We start from the raw sequence: 20,054 nt of genomic DNA, 5'->3' as shown, positions 1-20,054 counted from the left end.
ATTTAGGGATGATGGCCCCGAAAACCGCATATACACGATTAAAGCCTATAGTTTCACCTAGCCAACTGTAAAAATTAGATTAAAATCGTAGGTACCATTTTTAAGATATTTGGAAAAGAGTGCAACAACCCCCAAGTCAGCCCCATATAAAATGACCGCAAAAAATCAACCTTGTTTTCGAGCCCTTAATTCTTAACTCAGAGACAATGGCCCTCAATGCACGGTATACCCTCTTGTAGATACATATTTTAGGAAGCTATAGGCACTAATTTTAAGTAAATGGACGGTACAGATTTTGAGAAAATTAATTAATTGTAAACCAACCTCATATAGTTCATTAAAAAGTCTATCGAACTGCTAGTTCCTACGTGAACTGAATCACTGCCTGGCATCAGTGTTGAACAATTTTGTGCAGAACTGAGCGGGAACCAATTCAATTTGAATTATATGTAATCATGAAAAAATGGAAAGGACTCACAGTAAATTAAATTAATAAGTCAAAGCAAATTATATGAGAAGTACTAAGTCATAATCAATAGCGCAGTTTATGGAAAAATTGCATTTTTCCATTTTTTTCTTTACATTCAAATCGTACTCTATATGCACAACTACCGTGCATTTGGGGCCGTTTTCGGAGAAATTAAATAATAAAGTTTAAAATATGGCTGCCATTTAACAGTATGATATATAATATTGCCAGCTTGTTTTTTTGCATTAACATAGGATGTTATGAGAGAAATAGAAAAATGAGAATTTCTCAAAATCTGTACCGTCTATTTACTTAAAATTAGTGCCTAAAGTTTCTTAAAATATGTATCTACAAGAGGGTATAACATTGATTGAGGGCCATTGTCTCTGAGTTAAGAAAAAAGGGCTCGAAAACAAGGTTGATTTTTTGCGGTCATTTAATCAAATTTTTACAGTTGGCTAGGTGAAACTATAGGCTTTAATCGTGTATATGCTGTTTTCGGGGCCATCATCCCTAAATTTAGATATTTATGGAATGGTGGAAACCTAATATTTCAACCCCTTGGCTTACCCATATTATAAATTAAAATTCAAAAACAAATGAATGTAGGCAGTAAATAATTTAATTTTTTACAATTCTGCATTTAAATTAATTAGGTTCTGTGCTTAAAAACATAAATAAATGCATTTAAAAGTGATCGATTCCTTTTCCGTTACCAAGTACCAAAAATCGACGCTAAGTCACCGCCTGTAATTTGACGCACATTTTTGATTAAATTTAATTTTTCACAGCCTATCGATAACACATAACGTGGCTTGAGACAAAGTTATATGACAAACACAATCATTGAATAAAAACGCCACTAGCTTTAGGTACAAAAAAAAATCAATTTTAAAATAACTTAAATATTTTGAAGAAAAGTCAAAAGAATCGCATCGAAAATATAAATGAGAAGCGGGAATATCTCTATGAATCGTGTTAACTAATGCTAAAAATACGATAGATCGGTTGTGTTAAGCTCATCTCTAACACAATTTATCGGCAGCGCAACAAAAAACTGTTGTTTTTATTTTACTTATATTAAAATCCTTCGAAAGGAAAAAGCAAGTCATGGCAACGGAAATCACAACTAAAGCGCGATTGGAAAGACTAATGGCCGCGAAGGTGGACTTGGAGGCACAAATTAATAAAAATGGACAAATATTGGCCGCGGTAAATACTCAGACAAGTATGTAGGCAAGGTGACATAGATCAAGGTACCAAAAAAAGTTATGTGACGTCAGAAATGCGGCACTATTGCTATCATTTTAATCCTGAGCCTATCTTATGACCTTGTCCAAGCGCCTTGCATACTCATATTTATGCCTGTACAATTACTAATGTATGATCTTTACAGAACGATAATGTTGGCATGACTGGTTCACTTGTTGATGCTGAAGGATTTCCTCGCAACGACATCGATATCTATCAAGTGCGCCAGGCGCGTCAGACCATTATCTGTTTGCAAAATGATCACAAGGAATTGATGAATCAAATACAAACCCTGCTCAATCAATACCATGCTGAGATAGCTACCACAGATCCTGAGCTGGTGAATCGCGCGTCAGCCCTGGAACTGAACAGCGGGCGAGAAGGCGGCGGAGCACTCATAATGCCACTGAATACACGCCCATTAGTTGTCGTCAATCTTGTAAGCCCCAACTCGCCAGCCGAGGAAGCGGTCAGTGCAATGTCACATAATCCAATTATTATCGTGGAAAGTTAATTGTTTCTATTGCAGGGCTTGCGTGTGGGCGACAAAATCATGCGTTTTGGCTCCATCAACGAAAATAACTTTAAGAATAGCCTAGCACAAATTGGTGAAGTTGTGCGCGACATGCAGAATCAAAACGTGCAGCTAAAGATCAAACGTGGCGAACAGTTTCTGGATTTGATACTTGTGCCCAAAGCATGGAGCGGCCGGGGTCTGCTCGGCTGCAACATTGTGCTGCCACCGGAGCCCATGGAATATTAGGTCTTATTTATACAATTTTAAGTTCTTAATTTTTATTTTACATTTTATTGCGTGTAATGTTTGGCAATGTAATTTAATTCCCTTAAACCATTGAAGTAGAATTCGTGGCCTGAATTTGCGAAGCATCAATATGTCATTTCAATGCTGGCCCTAATGCATTGAAATGACAGTTTGCAACGGCTGCTGACTAACTATGCCAAGCCATGACACCAAAATATCTAAGGCGCATAGGTCCAGGGGGTTGGGACTGAGTGTGAAAGTACATCAATTCAAATGCGCGCCATTTTGCTAAGCTTTCGCAAGTTGGCAGCCCCAGCCTGCGCCTGCCTACTCCGCGTCGGCATGGGATGCTCAACCCTAATAACCACAAAGGATCCAGCAGCCTGTCAGTTTGTGCGCCGTTGCCGTGCCAGTTGAGAATTACAATCGAATGTGCGTGCATTGCGAACGGGAAAACGGGCCAACGACAAACGAAATGAGATGAAATTATTGTAGTGAAAATTTGTGTAATTAATATAGAAGCTAAGCGAATTACAAAATTAAAGGATGTGCCTGCAAAATACCTAAAAATTGCACATTTTTTGAATCTGTAAATTTGGCCAAAAGTCCAACTATTGTGTATGTGTACAATGTTTTATATAATGAATACCAGTTCCCCTTTATTTTTTTTATTTTTTTGGTGCTTGGATCTTTCATTTCGCGAAGCTGTGCCCGTGCATGGGGAGGGGACAAGTCAGGCGCATACATAAGGCAGTTAAATAGACGACCACAGGATTCTTGATAGTGTCACTGTCATTGCCACTGCACAGCAAATGTCAACGACAGCACAAATAATGCGAGACTGGCGGAGGCTGCGCGATTACGCTTGCGGGTGGCGCAACAAATAATGAGAATAGAAAAAAAAAACTTGAAACGAACAAAAAAAACTTGAAACGAACAAAAAAACAACACCGTAGCATAGGGAAACTAAGAAAAAGTTAACTAAGGGCGTTTGGCATCCCACCTAGAAGTACTGTGGGCTGTTTCAGAAATTTCGACACAGTCACACAGCTTGCCACACTAATGTGTTGTGGCATCCACAATGTTCAACCACCCTCTCACGGTCCGAATTTGTGCTTACGTTGTGGCTTGGCTCAATAAATTATAAAAAAAGCATGTGCCTGTGCCTGTGTGTGTGTGTGTGTGTGTGTGTGTGTGTGTGTGTGTGTGTGTGTGTGTGTTGTGTGTGATGTACGCTTCAACGCGCAACGTTGACGTACTGAAGACAGCTCGCCCTCACACGCACACACGCGCGCACTCACACACACACACACATATAGGCAGACAGACGTACACGCTTAAATTCATATACAAATACTGATGCATGAATAATTTAATGGTACTGCAATGCTGCCTACTTGTTAGCCAAATTGAAAAGCAGGCCAGCAGCAAAATATACAATTCGCTTTTCTTAACAATATAGCATGCCTTTAAATTTGCCTACAAAAGCACACGTATGTACATTTGCAGGACAGACTCAGACAGAACGCACTCAGATGAGCTTTTTGCTGTTTTTTTCTTCTTTTCAGCCACGGCTTGGCCCCCTTTCATCTCATTTATTCGTTTAAGCTTTTGGCGCAAAATTTGTGTATTTTTTAATAATTCAGGAACTACAGTTGCCGCCAAATCTGCAGAATTGCTTACAGTTTTACACTTGTGGCCCAGTTTGGGTGCCAAGAATCTTGGCGCTTATCTGAAATACGCGCATACAACTAAATAATTCATGTTGTAGCCAATTTGACACACATACTGCATGCACGCATGTGTTAGTGAGCTTACATGTACATATATATATGTATTGGCTTGTGTCGTGGTTGTATGTGTCGTTTGCACAGTTTCGCAGGGTTTTTCTTTTTGACGATGACAGATTCGGCAATTTGCATCGTTAGCCGCCAGCAAATGGCCAGGATGTGGCCAAAACTGTTGTCACATTCAACGTCAATCTGAGTGCGCTATTTTTAGCCAGAGCATACTACAAAATACTATTTATGTTCATTTTTTTTAACCCGGGCCGCCCACAGAGTGCGTAGCCAGAACGCAACTGCAGCCGAAGGACATTGCAACGACGAGATGCCGCTATGTGTGTGCACAGCAGCAGCAGCAGCAACAACAACAGCAACGACAACAAAATAACCGTCTATAGCAGCAATAGCCTTGAAAGGTCTGTTACCCATATCAGCAGGAACATAGCGCCAGGTTACGGTTACGGTTACAGTTACCTGGCCGCCAGCAACTGATTGGGGGCAGAGCGAACATTTTTGATGCTGATGATGCAGTTACAAATGCAGCAGCAGTTCTGTTATAAATAACACAAGGACATGGATGGGCGCAATGAACGCGTATACGACGAGGACAAAGGCGCAGGCAACAGCAACTACAACAACAGCAGCAGCGGCAGAAGCAGCAGCAGAAGCAACGGCAGTTGCAACGGCATGTGTTACAGAAATAAATGCAGCCGTGTACAACTACATTTGCAAGTGCTGCTAAAATTAAAATACTTATAGTTGTTTATTGTATCATATTTAATGCAATTGCACTCGAGTGCACGAACAAGTGACACCTAAGTGAATTTCTCAGATAATTGCCTCGTGCGCCAAAAAGTAGACAACAACAACAAAAAACTAAAACTAAACGACGAAAAACGGGCGCACTCACACATACACGCACACACACACAGCAACGGCCAAGACTTTGATTAGGCAGCGCCTGAAGCTGTCAGCGCGTGTGTGTGTGTGTGCAGAAGAGCAAGCGCGAGCGAGCGAGAGAGGCAGAGAGGAAGAGAGAGTAAAAGTGGCAGGCGGCCAAGGTGTCGAGTTTCAAGTGTTTCTGTTTGCACGTCGTGTGTGCGCGTGTGTGTGTGTTAGTTACTGCGCTTAACCTGATTTACAAAAGTTTTGTCCTTTCAACGTAAACGGCCAACGCACACACACACACACACACACATATGGAAGTCAGCAGCTGGATTAGTCACAATACCAATAAACCGTACAACCGCAAGAGAAGACGCCGCCAGCAGTCATCGAGCAGACAGACGTACATTGTGAATGGAATGCATGTTTTTAGCAAATAACCTCGCCTAAATGAAGCATGAAGAAACAAAATGTCCGCACGATATCCCTGATCGTGTGTACATTTACATATTTACTTGTGGGCGCCGCCGTCTTTGATGCCCTCGAATCGGAGACGGAAAAACGCCGCTGGGAGGCATTGCAAGGTAATCAAAACATATATATGTATATATTATTTATTATATCTATTAACGTTTATTCCATTTGTTTTTCATGCTGGTGCAGGTGTCGAGGATCGGATAATACGCAAATATAATATATCACAGGAGGATTTTAAAGTCATGGAGACGGTGGTTCTCAAATCGGAGCCACACAAGGCTGGCCAACAATGGAAGTTCACTGGCGCATTCTATTATGCAACGACAGTGCTAACAACAATTGGTATATAGTTAATACATATTGTTGATATACAAAAAAGCATAAATATTCTTTTAGACTTATAACTAACGGTTTTCAGATATGTGAGGTGCAAAATTAAGCTCGTAACTGGTGAAGATATCTTAAAATTTTATTTTACCAATGAATAACTTATTTTTCAACGCTCTCACTCTCTTCGGAGCGATATATATGGTATATACGATCTTGATGAGATATGGATTATATATTAGCCCCAAAGATTTCCATATAAGAACCTAAGTTTTGTGCGATCGATTCAATGGCAGCTATATGATATAGACTATATAGATCTATGCAAACTTTCTATAGGTAGCTGACGGAATTGGCTATATCGACTCGACTGTTGATACTGATCAAGAATATATATATTTATATATGTATATGGGTTTGAAGATGTTTTCTTCTATGCGTTTCTCATTTTATAATATATCTAAAATACCCTCGACACGGGTATATATATCGGAGTTTAGGTTCGATTAGATTAGATTAGCCTTGCCTTTAGTTCGATATTATTTAATTACATAGTTATTTCAAAGCCTTGCCCTTAGATAAGGTTTTTCACAATCTAAAGTTTCCATTTACTTAACATACATTTTTTCCTAAATCAATATTAAATTAATTTACTATTTTTGGGTACAGAAAATAACATTAGCTTAGTATTAGAAACTGAAACATATAAAAACTTTTGGTTGGGCTTATAGTAATAAAAAATTGTGTAACTTGATATAGGAATGCAAGAGTTGGTAAGAATAATTCGTATGACTGATTTCGAGAGTTTTAAAAACAGATCGCAATGATGACATTTTCACATACGTATACCCAAATTTTCTATAATTCAAAACAGTTCGTTTAATCTCAATTGATGCATTTGCAGGCTATGGACACTCAACGCCAACGACCCGCGGTGGCAAACTATTTACAATGTGCTATGCCATTGTTGGGATACCCTTGGGTCTCGTCATGTTTCAGAGCATCGGAGAAAGAGTGAATAGACTGAGCAGGTGCGTGCCAACCCTTACCCCAATAACATTTGATAGTCTAGTGACAAGCGTTATATGCCATTCTCGATATCAGCTTTGTTATCAAAGCGGTGCGGACATCGCTGCGCTGCAAGCGAACGCTTGCCTCAGAGGTGGACCTTATATGCGTTGTCACGACGCTCAGTTCGCTGACGATCGCGGGTGGTGCGGCGGCTTTTTCGAAGTTTGAGGGCTGGAGCTACTTTGATTCAGTATATTACTGTTTTATTACTTTAACCACAATAGGTGAGCGTTCAAAGCGATCAAAACTGTTAATTGTTAATAATAATAATATTTGTGTTATATTCGCATACTCTCTAGGCTTTGGCGATATGGTAGCTTTACAAAAGGATAATGCGCTAAATCGAAAACCCGAATATGTTATGTTCGCACTGATATTTATACTATTCGGGCTGGCAATTGTTGCCGCCTCACTGAACTTGTTAGTACTAAGGTTTGTTACAATGAATACCGAGGACGAGCGACGCGACGAGGCCCAAGCCATGCAGGTAAGCTATCACCTATTCGTAATAATATAGTACATCAATATTGTCCATGCCATTGCTATTTCTTCTGTAGACTTGCGGACTGTTTTTTCTATAAGCTATAAAATACACTTATCAAGTTGACCAATTGGTAGTAAACAGTTTTCCTCAAACCCTAAACTTATTAAACTCTATTAGTCCTAACTGCGTACATAGTTCCGACCTCTAACTGATGAGCATACCCTTTGACTTTAAACATTTTTGCCCATAGTTTTATAAAATAAATTATATTTATTTCCTTTAACTACATGCTTGCCAATTAATTGCACAATTTATCAACTTATACGCGCACATTCTGGTTTTTCCACATTTGCTATTGTAAGAAATATGCTTCAATTCATGCATTTATTTATTCAATTCAATTAGTCCGATTAACTTATATTAAATATGTTTAAATTCATTCACTTGTTAATTGAATTTAATACGTCAGAATATAAAGAACTTAATGGAATATCAAATATATATTTTTTTCTTTTTTGTCATATTTTCGGTTGCTTTTGACTTAATGATATCAAAACAAATGCAAACGCGCGCTTAGTTTATGACCAAGTCCAGTTTATGGACCAATGAGGTGATTGCGGTTTTTTGAGCTAAAAATACATACTATGACTTACCAATGCTACAACAACAACAACAACAACTACTACTACTACTACTGCTTCGAGCAGCCTAACAATCTGATCTACACTGAACAAACACATTTCTTAACCGAAATCCAATACCTTCTAACAACAACAACAAGAACACACACTTTCTATTCACATGCGCTACAATCTATGCTATATATTATTAAGTGTGATATCTATTAGTTTACTAATTGAGATATTGGCATGATATTACAGGCACTACAAGTGGCTGTCAAACTGGAGGGCGATGTGATAACATCCAATGATTCCATACTGAGCGGCTACGAAGGACAAGACGTCGAATCTTTGAATGGCACGAATACATCCTCAATGTGCTCATGCCGTTGCATTTGCTTGAATGGAAACCGGCATAAAAAGTATGTAATCCTTCACTTTGACTTGGACATAAGCCTTAAGTTGGATATAAGCATAAGAAAAGGGCTTAAGCATAGACCATTTAGCATCTTGAGCATAAGCAACCCTTGACAAACGGGGGCTAACTGTGCGATTGTACGGTTTCCGTTTCCTGGTTCATTTCCTTAGTCTACTTACGTTCAAGCTGCGAATGTGGGAGAATAATAAATTTATATACTCACATATAGCAGAATATTTAGTCAAAGGACTAGAAGAAAGTTAAGATATGTAAATTTGAAACTCTTTTGAAACTCGTTGAAATTATGGCTAAAAAGTCTACAAAAATCTGAACCAATCACTTACCCATGGTATATTAAATATAATAGCTCACTTTATTATATTTGTATATTTTTATATTTTTTATATTTTTTCAACTTAAAAAATAACCGCATTAAACTCATTCAATACATGAAAAAATAGATTTGGCTGTTCTTAAATGAACTTACTAATTAATCTGGCTTAAGATTCGCCTCAAAGTAATTAACAATTTTGAATTTCGATCTTGAAGTAACTTCCAACATATTTTAAATATGGTTTATAGCATATAAAAACTTTAAATATGGGAACCAAAGATAACAAACTATTTGGTCTATGCATTTAAAAAATGTGTATATTTTTTATATATGTGTATTTCTACTTCAATAATATTGGTAATTCGATTTTATTTAAACGTATTTTCTTCTATGGCCTTGCACTTGCTTTATCTTTGGCTTTGTTTGATGTCTCGATGTTGTGTAAACGTATTTTATAACTGAATACTCTGGCAACAGGCATAATAACGCGACCAGTGAAAACGTTGCAGAGTAAGCAGATTTTCTTAGTAATTTGTTAAGCAGTAGATATGCATATCATCAAGCATCATATAAATGAATACAATACATTTACCTGTTCCACTGTTTCCACAGGCAGCAGTACAAGCTGCGCCGTTCGCCGACTCACATACGTCACCTGCTGCCGGAGGTGGTGCCCATGCAGGATCTGAACTATGATACGCAGAGCATGCACACCATAGGCGCCCTCAATGGCAGTGGCTTCATGACTGGCAGCCACATGGGCATGGGCCTGGATGTTGTGGACGACACAGGCAATCGTTCGCCTCTCAAGCAGCCGCACAAATTGCTCAAACGCAATGTATCACTTTTATCTTTTCGTATTTAGATGCTAAATTTGGAGCAGCAGCAGCAGCAGAAGGAACAACGAATATGGCCACGCCCACTCGTGTAGCAAACGCCCCCTTTTTCTGCCTCTCCACAAACGACTTAAAAATAATTAAAGTGATAAAACTTTCTCTGATACATAGTACTTAATCCTAATGGAATTCGGAACTGAAGGGTAGTGAATATTTAATTGGAATAATGAAAAATGTGCAAATTCATGTGCGTTCACGAACTTATATTTATGTGCATTTACAATGTAAATTAGTGCATAAATATATAAATACACACATATACAATCTGTAGTAAGCATTATAGAGATAATATCTACCTATATGTATATGTATATTATTGATTTAGGGCACTAGAAAATTGATCTAAACCACTGCCATTTCCGAGCGATAGACACAAATCATCACAAGGATCACTTAGACCTTCTGTCACTCTCGCTCTCTCTCTCTCTCTCTCTTTCTCTCTTTCTCATTTTCTCTCAACAGCCACTGAAATTAATCAATATCGAAATTATAGTGTGAAACACTAGACTAGAACTGCCTTTTTCAGGCTGCACTTAGATACCGTACATGATCCGCTAAGAATATAAATCTATATAGATTCAAAGCCGTGTCAAATTCAATTTATGTAAATACTAAATATTTTTGCTTAATATTTTTGATTAGAACATGCCCATTTTATTCTTATATCTATATATATATATATATATTTCTTATGATTATAAATGATGTATTTAGTCACGAGCGGGATATTAGTTTAATATTATACCTAAATATACATAATATAGTTATTAGTCTCATTAACAAAACGCCAAGGTAACATTACAGCCAACTACTTGTCTTACCAAGTGCTCAATTGACTCCAAAGAGTGCCAAACATAATATAGATACGAGGTATGAGTGATGCCACGCCCACTCGATGCCAATCCTAACTATAGACAGCCCTTTGCAGTCCTTAATTCTATTAGTCACTGACCCTCAAATCGTCAGACGCATTTAGACGCATCAACGCAAACGATTGCATTTGGTTTTAATTTAGAAGATAATTCCCAACTAAGATATTTATGAAATTTCCATTCTACAAATAATTTCCTTGGTATTCAGCTCAGTTTTAGAAGAAAACGCTTTCAAATGTCCCCCACAAGAAAATCCTTATGTGCTTTGTAAATATTTTAGTAAATAAACGTAGTTACAGATATACTTAAAAAAAAAATATTTCTAAAGAAAAAAAAACAACTGCCGCAGTTGTGAGGCATAGTTATGTATTTAATTCTGTATTATCAAAAGGCAAGCAAAAAGAAAAGAAAATATATATAACGTACGACTTTTTAATATACAATTTATTTCAAATTTTTAGTAGGTATTGTCTGTATGTGTTTAAACAATTTCATAAGTATGAAATATAGCTGCTCAATTTCAAATAAAAGTAAAACAAATTGTAATTTTAATTCATTGAAAATAAAGCAAAAAATTTAAAATAAAAAAAATTTGTAAAATACATTTGAGTATATTCAAATCCGAAAATAAACACCAAATTGTATTTACTTAAACATGCTGCAAGCTTGATTTAATGCCGATGGATTTTTAGATCTTACTCGAGAATTTTATTATATTATATTATATAGTAGTTATAGTTGCCCACCACAAAAGAACCACGTTTCCAGTTTATATTTTATGAATCCATTCGGTTTTTATTGAAAAATTTGTGTGATAATTTGGTTTAAACAATTTGTTAGGCAAGCATTTTATTGCCTTTGCACAAGAAATAATCAATGGAAAAGTATTCGACCGACAGATGCCCTTTGTATAATTTGTGTTAACATGCGTACAATCGGGTATATTCAACAATTAGAATACATTGGCGAAACATGTGTGTCGAAACGAGTTCTTAAACATAATTTTTAAATATTAAAAAATGTTTACGATGTTTGGTAGTGGATTTAAGATTTGCATGTTTTTGTTTTGTTTCATTTTGTTTTGTTTCAAGTTATTTTGGTGGATAAGGTGTCTGTATTGGGGGTTTTCTATAGTAATTAGTCGAAATCTAAAATCAATAATTTTATAATTAATGGGACAGCTAACTAATCTAATCGTCCATGCTTTCGTTGTTGCGATCTGGTGAAGCGTTTCCATTCTTCGGGGATGCTGAACGCGAACGAGAGCGAGAACGTGACTTATTATCAGCCGATGCGGATCGATCGCTGCAAAAGAGATGTTTTTGAAAATAGTTTTAATAATTATATACTAAATATTTGGAGCCACCAAACACGGTCTGCACATCCAAACAAAATTAAAGAAAGCACGAAAAGAAAGCATATCACATAAAGCTCACAGAATTAAAGAGAACATAGAAATTATATGTCAGACACTTACCGTGAACGCGAATCGCGGCGATTAGACTTTGAACGTGATCGAGAACGTGACTCACGCTTGGAATTGGAGCGTGAGCGTGAGTGCGAGTCGCGCTTGGGCGAACGGGAGCGAGTGCGTGAGCGGGACTTTGACTTTGACTTGGACACATCACGAGATTTGCTACAAGAGAAATTTTAATTGTTAGAATTCAACTTCAAGCCTAGCCTTGGAAAAATATACTCACTTTGAACGCGAACGTGTGCGAGAACGCGATTTGACTGGTGACTTGGACTTTGAGCGTCCACCGCGTGACTTGGAGCGGCTGCGCGACTTAGAGCGCGAATGCGACGAGCGGCGTGAGCGAGAACGTCTGCGCGAGCGAGAGCGTGAACGTGAGCTGGATGAACGGGAACGACCGCGTCCACCGCCTCCGCCACCACCACCACCACCGCCGCCACCACCACCACCGCCGCTGCGTCCGCCACGACGATCCTCGACCAAATGAACACGACGCCCATTCAGCTCAGTATCATCAAGCTTCTCAATGGCAGTCTTCATGTCCGACAACGAGGCAAACTCCACCACGCTAAAGATTGAGTACATAAATTAGTTAACAACAATCAAAATGTACTTTCTACAATATTTACCCCTCGTTGCGACGCTGCTTGTGGGCATCAGCATAGGTGACCTCGCCAGCCTGGCGCATGTAGTCCTTCAGATCCTGCAGATAACGCACAAATAATACGAAAAACAATGTGTAAATTAGTACAAAAAATAGCTAGAGAGATTTGTGCTCTTGAAGGCAAATCAAATACAGCGTGCAGACCAAGCAGTTAGAATATATTCCCGATCTGGTATCGTTGCAACGGTAGTATGCGCAACATTTATGTGGAATTGGGCCTTCCTAACCAAAGCTCTGCCCTCTTTGCCACTCAATATCAGTCTGTATGAGATCGATCACTCGCATCGCCTGCCTAATGGACACCTCTTGTTTTTTTTGTTGGGGGTATGGAGTTAGGGGGTAGAAGTGCAAGTGCCAGTTGCGCCGTTGCCAGTTCAGTCGAATTGAGCACAACAACGCCAGTTCGGTTGAAATATTCATTGCTTGTGTTTGCTGCACGCGGTACAAAACGTAAGCATAATTATATATAATAATATGTATATATATATTTTTTTAATACATTTTTTTTTTTGGTTTCTTGATCAAAAAAATGATAAATCAAAAGTTGTAATTGAGTTCTTACTTAATGCGCTTTCAGAGAGAGGACACACACATCGCTTTAATCGTACAACACCGAGAGTTTTGTTTGTCTGCCTAGTAACTGTCGGCCAATGGGGGCAACCCTCAGCTGGACCGCAAGACCTCATCGAAAGAGCAGTTAGCGAGATCGAGAGCTCCACATCTCAACATCAAATCATTTGATCAGCATGTTGGCGGCCGGGCCAGGCCAGGCCAGCAACCAGAAAACCGCACGCAAAGTCGGCCACAATGCCGTGCCAGACACTCGGGCAGTTTTGGCAGATGAGCGAATTGGCCAGGAAATGCTTTTTTTTTATGTATGTATGTGCTTTAACTTGATCATTATATTGAATTTATATATATTTTTGTTGTTGTTGTGCTACTTGTTTTATTTTTTTGTTTGTTCATGTACTTTTTAATCGTGGGACCCAAAAAAACGCACAGTCAGAAACAGTTGCCGGGAGCCAGGACCACTGCCGGGGCCGCAGTCGGGATTTGTGGGTGAGAGAGCGAGCAGTGGCAGTGTAGAGCAGCAGTACGCACAGTACAAAACAGTACGCAACCAGGCAGTCAACCAGGCGGCGGCATCTCATCTCTCCCACGGCCTCACAGAAACGAACTGTAAAAATAAGAAATACGTTTTGGGGAGCGCCTCTGAGGCTGGAACGTTATCGGCGGTGCGACGATGGCGTGTTAGCTGCTCCATGAGTCTCTAGTCGATAGTCAGCCAGAGCCAGAGCCAGAGTCGGAGCCAGGCCAGACCTTGCCAGTTAAGAGGGGGAACACACAGACACATAGAATTGGCACTAGTTTTGGATGCACAGTGTTGCACTTTGCCTAACCGAAGATGAAATGAACGCGTTAAAGAGTCGGCCAGTATCATCATCGTCATGTCATCAATGGTCATCATCATCATCCCATCGCATCTAACTGTTTAGTTTTTTTGTTAACGTCTCTCCCTCTCTCTCTCTTTCTCTCTGTCTGTCATATGACCTCAAAACTCTCATATTCGCTATAAGGAATTTGACAATTCTTTATATAATTTTTGTAATTAAATTGTGAATGCTTAAACATTTAAATACCTAAGCCTCAGCGTACAATAGGCAAGCCTACGCAATACGGCTATAACATATTCTTGGCATTTTGGGCATTGCGCTTAGGCTGGCCTTTTGTTAGCCCAAATCTCAGGCAGCTGCCATCACAATTCACATCAGTTGTATGTTTTTAATTTTTTTTGGCATGGATGACGACGAGGCATCAACGACGACGACAGCGGCGACGGCGATGACGACAGCGCGAAGACCAAGCGTGTTTGGGAGATGGTTTTTTAGGGGAAATACAGCTTTTATATAACCCAAGCGAAGATCATTCACAAAGCGACCGACAATGATAACGTGGGATGCACTGTCAGGCGTCGAATCTCTTTATGTTGCGTGCGTGTTTTGTTTCTGTCTCTCGTTTTTTGTTGGATTTCTCTTCCGCTTGTAATACATGTAACAAGTTGAGGCCCCCGGCCAGGCTTTATATCGTACATCGACGAAGTATTTGGCCATAGCACGTTATTGTTTTATTAGTTTCAGTTCAGCTCGGTTTATGGCACCTTTTCTCTGGCCATTACACATATACTGCCTGTATTTTTGTCACTCTCTTCTAAGCTCTGGGGCGGTTCAGTAACAGATACACATCACACTCTTTTTCTTTTTGGTTGGTGTGAAAAAAATAAGTGTTGGGATTGCAACGATCAGTACCAGTTTTTAACGTACTTTTGCATTGTTTAACTTTTGCTTAAGTCTAAGTCAACTATACAGCTTAAACATAATAGATATAAAATACATAGTTTATTGAGCTGGAAAATAATCGATGTAAGCATTTTAATTTTCACACGTCGTTAGTTTTCGAGCTCAATAATCAATTGGGAGAAAAACTACTAGGAAAGAAAACAAAATAAACGCCAAGCGTTTCGGGGAGCAAAACCAACTTAGAAATGGAGTTCAAAAACAAAACAAAATAAGAAGATAGAACGGGGAAGTGCTTGGTTTAGATATATAATATAGTTTATAGGTAGATTGATTGATTAGCTCTTTCAGTAGCGCCCAATTGACGAGTCAGTTAGATTGTTGTTACCATATATATATATATATGTATATATACTAGTCTACTTTTTAGGCTACAGTTAAATATGTAAGTACGGAGATAGATGACTTACCTGCCAGCTGACGCGACTGGACAAATTCTCGACAATCAAACGGTACTCGGTGCGCAATGGCGGTCCATAACGGGAGGATGATCTGGAATTTTTGTTTCTGGTGAATAATTTAATGAATTCAAAATTAGTATTGACACTGCGCTGCTGCTCAAAAGATTTTATATATATGTACATTTCGTGATTGTTGCAAATGCTACTAGCCCTAGCCAAATGGCAAGAGCATAAAAGTTGAGCATTTCAATATATAAAAAGAAAATGAAGGATGGGGTTGGCAGTCGCAAAAGGCGCGCCGCAACAATTCAATTATTAATAATAGTAAATTATGTGCATTTGATTGATTATTAGGACGTGCAGCATGTAAGTAAATTATTATATGTTTCAAATTAAGCAGAACAGAAAGTTATATTAACATATATATAAACAGCATGTCAGTGTCTTTAGGAAATGAGTGGGCGCTATTTGTAAACTATCACAGTAGACCCTTGACTAGCTTATCTTACAGAACATTGAGATAGCGAAGATACGAAAACCTGAGAGTATTATTTAACTTTTCAAAGTCAATTTACAAGCATAAATAGCCGTATTATTTGCATTTCAGATAGTTAATTTTGTTATATAAGTACGCTTGAGGGTATATATTGGAAGTTTCTAGATTACAGTCTATGGGTCCACTGCATTACGTTCATTTAACACTCAATTTGAACAAATTCTATGTTTTGCATACGCAGCAGTACTTACTTATCATTATATCTGCCGCCCCCGCCGCGGCGTCCGCCGTAGCGATCATCGTAACGATCCCGGTTGCTGCCACGAGCTGTGCCTCTGGCTGGTTCAACAACCACACTGCAGCAACAGAAGCCGGATAACAATTTTTTATTTATAGTTTAACTTTTACGCATTATTCAAAACTTACCGTTCGCCCAGTAGCTCCTTCCCGTTTAACTCGTAGACGGCATCGTCTGCGTCACGATAGTCCTCGAATTCCTTTTAATTAAACAAGCATTTGGCTTATATCGATTTATCAATTCTTTGTTTAGCCCACTTACCACGAAGCCATAGCCATTCTTTATGAGTATGTCACGAGTTCGGCCATAGCCTTTGAAAAAGCGCTCCAAATCGCGCTCACGCACGCCGTAGGGCAGGCCGCCCACATAAACGCGTGATCCAACCATATTTGTTGTTGATTATGCTGTATAAAGCGTAACGATAAAAATTTCCTTCTCAATATTTCTACTTTGTTAAGATTTCAACTAATACAGGCTCATACGTATTTACATATGTATGGCTGTGTGAGTTATATATAAGCCTATATGAATGTGTGTGTATTTGCCAAGATGGCGGCGTCGCCGACGTGAACGTTGGCCACCGGGTACAGAACTTTTTAGCAAATCATTGATAAGTGCTTTGTTGATGTATTCTTTAAGCATATTCATAATAAAATTGTTAACATACCGTTTACTAACAAGTATTGGTTGTAAATATTTCCTTTGCCGGACTCAAACACACTTTTTTTTGTTTTTTTACGCACTGCACGTCAGACGAAAAATAGTTCAGACTCAACCTCGACGCAATTTATACGGAAATGACACTGAACTAAAAACTACTTTGCCGCCTCGATGCGGCGTCAGCATTGTAATATTTTTTATTTCCTTCAGCCCTGGCTTACAACCAAGCAAAACGTCATATATTTACCAGTTACTTGTCACGGTTAGATATATTTTTATTTGCAATACGTGTTCATGTACAGTATATTGCACAAGTTATAAACATTGATATTATTAATTAAATGTACAGATTAAAAAGTAAGATAATAATAAGGCCTTTTGAGTATGTATATGTCACCATACATATTTTTCAAGGAACGTCACGTTCACCAGTCACACTTTTTTAAAAATATCGGTCACTGCTACTATCGCAGGTTCGATCATCTCGGCCGGCATCTGCTGTCAGATACGTGGTCGCCATTTTTCCAGTTCATTTTTCAGCACACTCAGGTACTTACTTTTTCTCTTGCTGTACGTGTGAGTGAGCTGGGCGTCTACTGTGAAAAAATTAATTTTTACTTGTAAGAAAATCCCTGAGCGTATAATTAACTATATAAAAGCAAGTGAAATGGCTGATTTAAATGATTCTAATGGAAACTACGACGACAATGATGAGGTGAGCGAAATGTGTCTAATATAGTTGCATGTACAAGTGCCGACGCCGACATATTTAAAATGGTAAAACGCATTTATAATTTTGTGAAATGTGTGCTTTAACTACGTTTTATTCGCCGATGCCCGATTAATAGAGGACAAATGAAGAAAAAAATGAGTGTCGTGCCGGTTGCCTCAATTTTACAAAATAAAAAAATTAATGATTGTACATGCGGCAATGCAAATGTTAAAAAGAAAATGGCGGGCGGCTTTTTTTTATTATCGATTTCACTTGTGACTAACTGTACTCTCTTGTTTATTTTTTTTTCCCCCAGCAAATTTCTGAGCCCGAGCAGCTACGTAAGCTGTTTATCGGCGGTTTGGACTACCGAACCACCGATGAGGGCCTTAAAGCCCATTTTGAGAAATGGGGCAATATCGTCGATGTTGTAGTTATGAAGGATCCAAAAACGAAGCGCTCTCGCGGTTTCGGCTTTATCACTTACTCGCAGTCTTACATGATTGATAATGCGCAGAATGCACGTCCTCACAAAATCGATGGACGCACTGTTGAGCCAAAGCGTGCCGTGCCGCGACAGGAGATCGATGCACCCAACGCTGGCGCAACGGTAAAGAAATTGTTTGTGGGTGGTCTGCGTGACGATCATGACGAGGAGTGCTTACGCGAGTACTTCAAGGAGTTTGGGCAGATTGTTGGCGTCAATATTGTGTCTGACAAGGACACGGGCAAGAAGCGCGGCTTTGCGTTCATTGAGTTCGATGATTACGATCCTGTGGACAAAATTATCCTGCAGAAGACGCACAACATCAAGAACAAGACGCTCGACGTGAAGAAAGCAATTGCCAAACAGGATATGGATCGTCAAGGTGGAGGTGGTGGCGGCGGCGGCGGTGGTGGCGGCCGTGGTGGTCCCGGAGGACGCGCCGGTGGTCGAGGTGGTGATCGTGGTGGCCAAGGTGGCGGCTGGGGTAACAATCGTCAAAATGGCGGCGGTAATTGGGGTTCCGGTGGCGGAGGCTTTGGTAATAATGGCAATTTCGGTGGCAACCAAGGTAGCTCTGGCGGCTGGAACCAACCAACCGGCCCCTGGAATAACCAGGGCGGTAACAGCGGCGGCGGCGGTGGCTGGAACGGTGGCGGTGGCGGCTACAGCGGCAGCGGTGGTAACAGCAACGGCAACTGGGGTGGCGGTAACGGCGGCGGTAGCTTCAGCAACGATTATCAACAGAGCTACGGTGGCGGTCCGCAGCGCAACAGCAACTTTGGCAACAATCGCCCGGCGCCATACAACCAAGGCGGCGGCTTCAACAAGAGTAAGTCGAACAAGTCGAAAGGAATAAACATGTTTTGGAACTGTTAACCTAACCAATGCTTTATCTAGGTGGCGGCCAAGGCAGCGGAGGTGGCCAGGGCGGTTTTGGTGGTGGAAATAATTACAACACCAGCCAAGGTGGCAATATGGGCGGCAATAGACGTTACTAATCAAGGTAAATATGATGTTTATGGCTTACTCTCTTGTCAATGTGTGTTTAAATGTGTATTTTAAAGCGTTCGAACAAAGTCACAGTTGTAGCGAACGAAAAAAAAATGTTGCAAACGAAAAATCGAATTGCTTCGTTGTTAACTGAAAACCCTTATATTAAAAGTGCTAATGCAAATTTTCTCCTTTCTCGCAAATAGGTAAACACTTACAGAATCAGTTCAAGCTAGACAAAAAGGCAGTCTAGGCGCAGGCAGTGAGACAGGCAGAGGCAGGCAATCAATGACAGTGAGAGGCAGTGAAATTTGGGCAAGGCAGGCAGACAAGATAATGATTTAAGCAAGTAATCAGCAGCTATACAGAAAATGAAGTGTATGCAGTTATCAGGCAATCGACATTATGTGCCCTCAAGACCAGCCTATAAGCAACTAACTAATCCCGATAAAAACAAAGAGAAAAAAAATATCAAAACAAATGAAACTAAACTAATTATGTTTGATATGAACCTGAAAAACTCACTTCAACCAACAAATATCAACAATTTATTGCTAATGTCTTGTCTCAATTATACATACATTTAATTTTTATGATCAATTCGTGTTTAGGATTTTAAGAACCTTGAACGCTTAGTTTTAACTAAATTAACACACCATACAACAACACAACAAAAAACAAAAACCTATCCGAAAAATATACTAAAACTATATAATTTTATTTATAAAATTGACTATTGAAAATGCATCTTTTGCAACAATGCTCTTCGAGAATCGATTGTCCATATGGATTCAGGTGGCCAAATTGGTGGCCTGCAGTATATATAAAAAAGGTAGTGTACCTTAAATTCAATGTAGATCGTAGTCG

General features: G+C 39.3%; 4 protein-coding genes across 8 annotated transcripts; 3 read left to right on the top strand and 1 right to left on the bottom strand.

The window, feature by feature from the left end:
- Positions 1 to 1,502: 1,502 nt before the first annotated feature.
- Positions 1,503 to 2,597, top strand: LOC115761595 (26S proteasome non-ATPase regulatory subunit 9). The gene is made up of 3 exons (XM_030703392.1): positions 1,503 to 1,681; positions 1,866 to 2,189; positions 2,250 to 2,597. The coding sequence occupies exons 1-3, from the start codon at positions 1,580 to 1,582 to the stop codon at positions 2,481 to 2,483; spliced, it is 660 nt and encodes a 219-aa protein (XP_030559252.1). The 5' UTR covers positions 1,503 to 1,579; the 3' UTR covers positions 2,484 to 2,597.
- An 84-nt stretch (positions 2,598 to 2,681) lies between these two features.
- LOC115761594 (two pore potassium channel protein sup-9) lies at positions 2,682 to 10,355 on the top strand. Of its 3 annotated transcripts, XM_030703389.1 has the most exons (9): positions 2,682 to 3,101; positions 4,544 to 5,736; positions 5,816 to 5,971; positions 6,861 to 6,987; positions 7,061 to 7,251; positions 7,327 to 7,514; positions 8,393 to 8,553; positions 9,361 to 9,393; positions 9,496 to 10,355. In XM_030703389.1, exons 2-9 carry the CDS (start codon positions 5,610 to 5,612, stop codon positions 9,746 to 9,748), a joined length of 1,236 nt encoding a protein of 411 aa, XP_030559249.1. In that variant the 5' UTR covers positions 2,682 to 3,101; positions 4,544 to 5,609; the 3' UTR covers positions 9,749 to 10,355. The 3 variants fall into 3 exon arrangements, with proteins under 3 accessions (XP_030559249.1, XP_030559251.1, XP_030559250.1); XM_030703391.1 differs by lacking the exon at positions 9,361 to 9,393; XM_030703390.1 differs by lacking the exon at positions 2,682 to 3,101 and having other exon boundaries at positions 4,469 to 5,736.
- A 967-nt stretch (positions 10,356 to 11,322) lies between these two features.
- Positions 11,323 to 17,141, bottom strand: LOC115761761 (serine-arginine protein 55). 3 transcript variants are annotated; one of them, XM_030703668.1, is made up of 10 exons: positions 17,006 to 17,135; positions 16,600 to 16,742; positions 16,467 to 16,537; positions 16,292 to 16,396; positions 15,554 to 15,635; positions 12,755 to 12,828; positions 12,566 to 12,693; positions 12,352 to 12,535; positions 12,129 to 12,287; positions 11,323 to 11,956 (listed from the first exon to the last, which is right to left on the bottom strand). In XM_030703668.1, the coding sequence occupies exons 2-10, from the start codon at positions 16,723 to 16,725 to the stop codon at positions 11,842 to 11,844; spliced, it is 1,044 nt and encodes a 347-aa protein (XP_030559528.1). In that variant the 5' UTR covers positions 16,726 to 16,742; positions 17,006 to 17,135; the 3' UTR covers positions 11,323 to 11,841. The 3 variants fall into 3 exon arrangements, 1 of the variants encoding a protein (XP_030559528.1); XR_004017767.1 differs by lacking the exons at positions 11,323 to 11,956; positions 12,129 to 12,287; positions 12,352 to 12,535; positions 12,566 to 12,693 and adding exons at positions 13,352 to 14,359; positions 14,430 to 15,044 and having other exon boundaries at positions 15,554 to 15,650; positions 17,006 to 17,141; XR_004017766.1 differs by lacking the exons at positions 11,323 to 11,956; positions 12,129 to 12,287; positions 12,352 to 12,535; positions 12,566 to 12,693 and adding an exon at positions 13,352 to 15,044 and having other exon boundaries at positions 15,554 to 15,650; positions 17,006 to 17,141.
- A 373-nt stretch (positions 17,142 to 17,514) lies between these two features.
- LOC115761760 (heterogeneous nuclear ribonucleoprotein 87F) lies at positions 17,515 to 19,873 on the top strand. The gene is made up of 4 exons (XM_030703667.1): positions 17,515 to 17,713; positions 18,027 to 19,026; positions 19,095 to 19,200; positions 19,394 to 19,873. The coding sequence occupies exons 1-3, from the start codon at positions 17,666 to 17,668 to the stop codon at positions 19,193 to 19,195; spliced, it is 1,149 nt and encodes a 382-aa protein (XP_030559527.1). The 5' UTR covers positions 17,515 to 17,665; the 3' UTR covers positions 19,196 to 19,200; positions 19,394 to 19,873.
- Positions 19,874 to 20,054: the final 181 nt, after the last annotated feature.

The sequence above is a fragment of the Drosophila novamexicana genome, unplaced genomic scaffold, assembly GCF_003285875.2.
Source record: "Drosophila novamexicana strain 15010-1031.04,08,12 unplaced genomic scaffold, DnovRS2.1 tig00000485-arrow-pilon, whole genome shotgun sequence".
Taxonomy (NCBI): domain Eukaryota; kingdom Metazoa; phylum Arthropoda; class Insecta; order Diptera; family Drosophilidae; genus Drosophila; species Drosophila novamexicana.
Note: the sequence above shows the minus strand (reverse complement) of the source record. Positions and strands in the feature narration are given on the sequence as shown.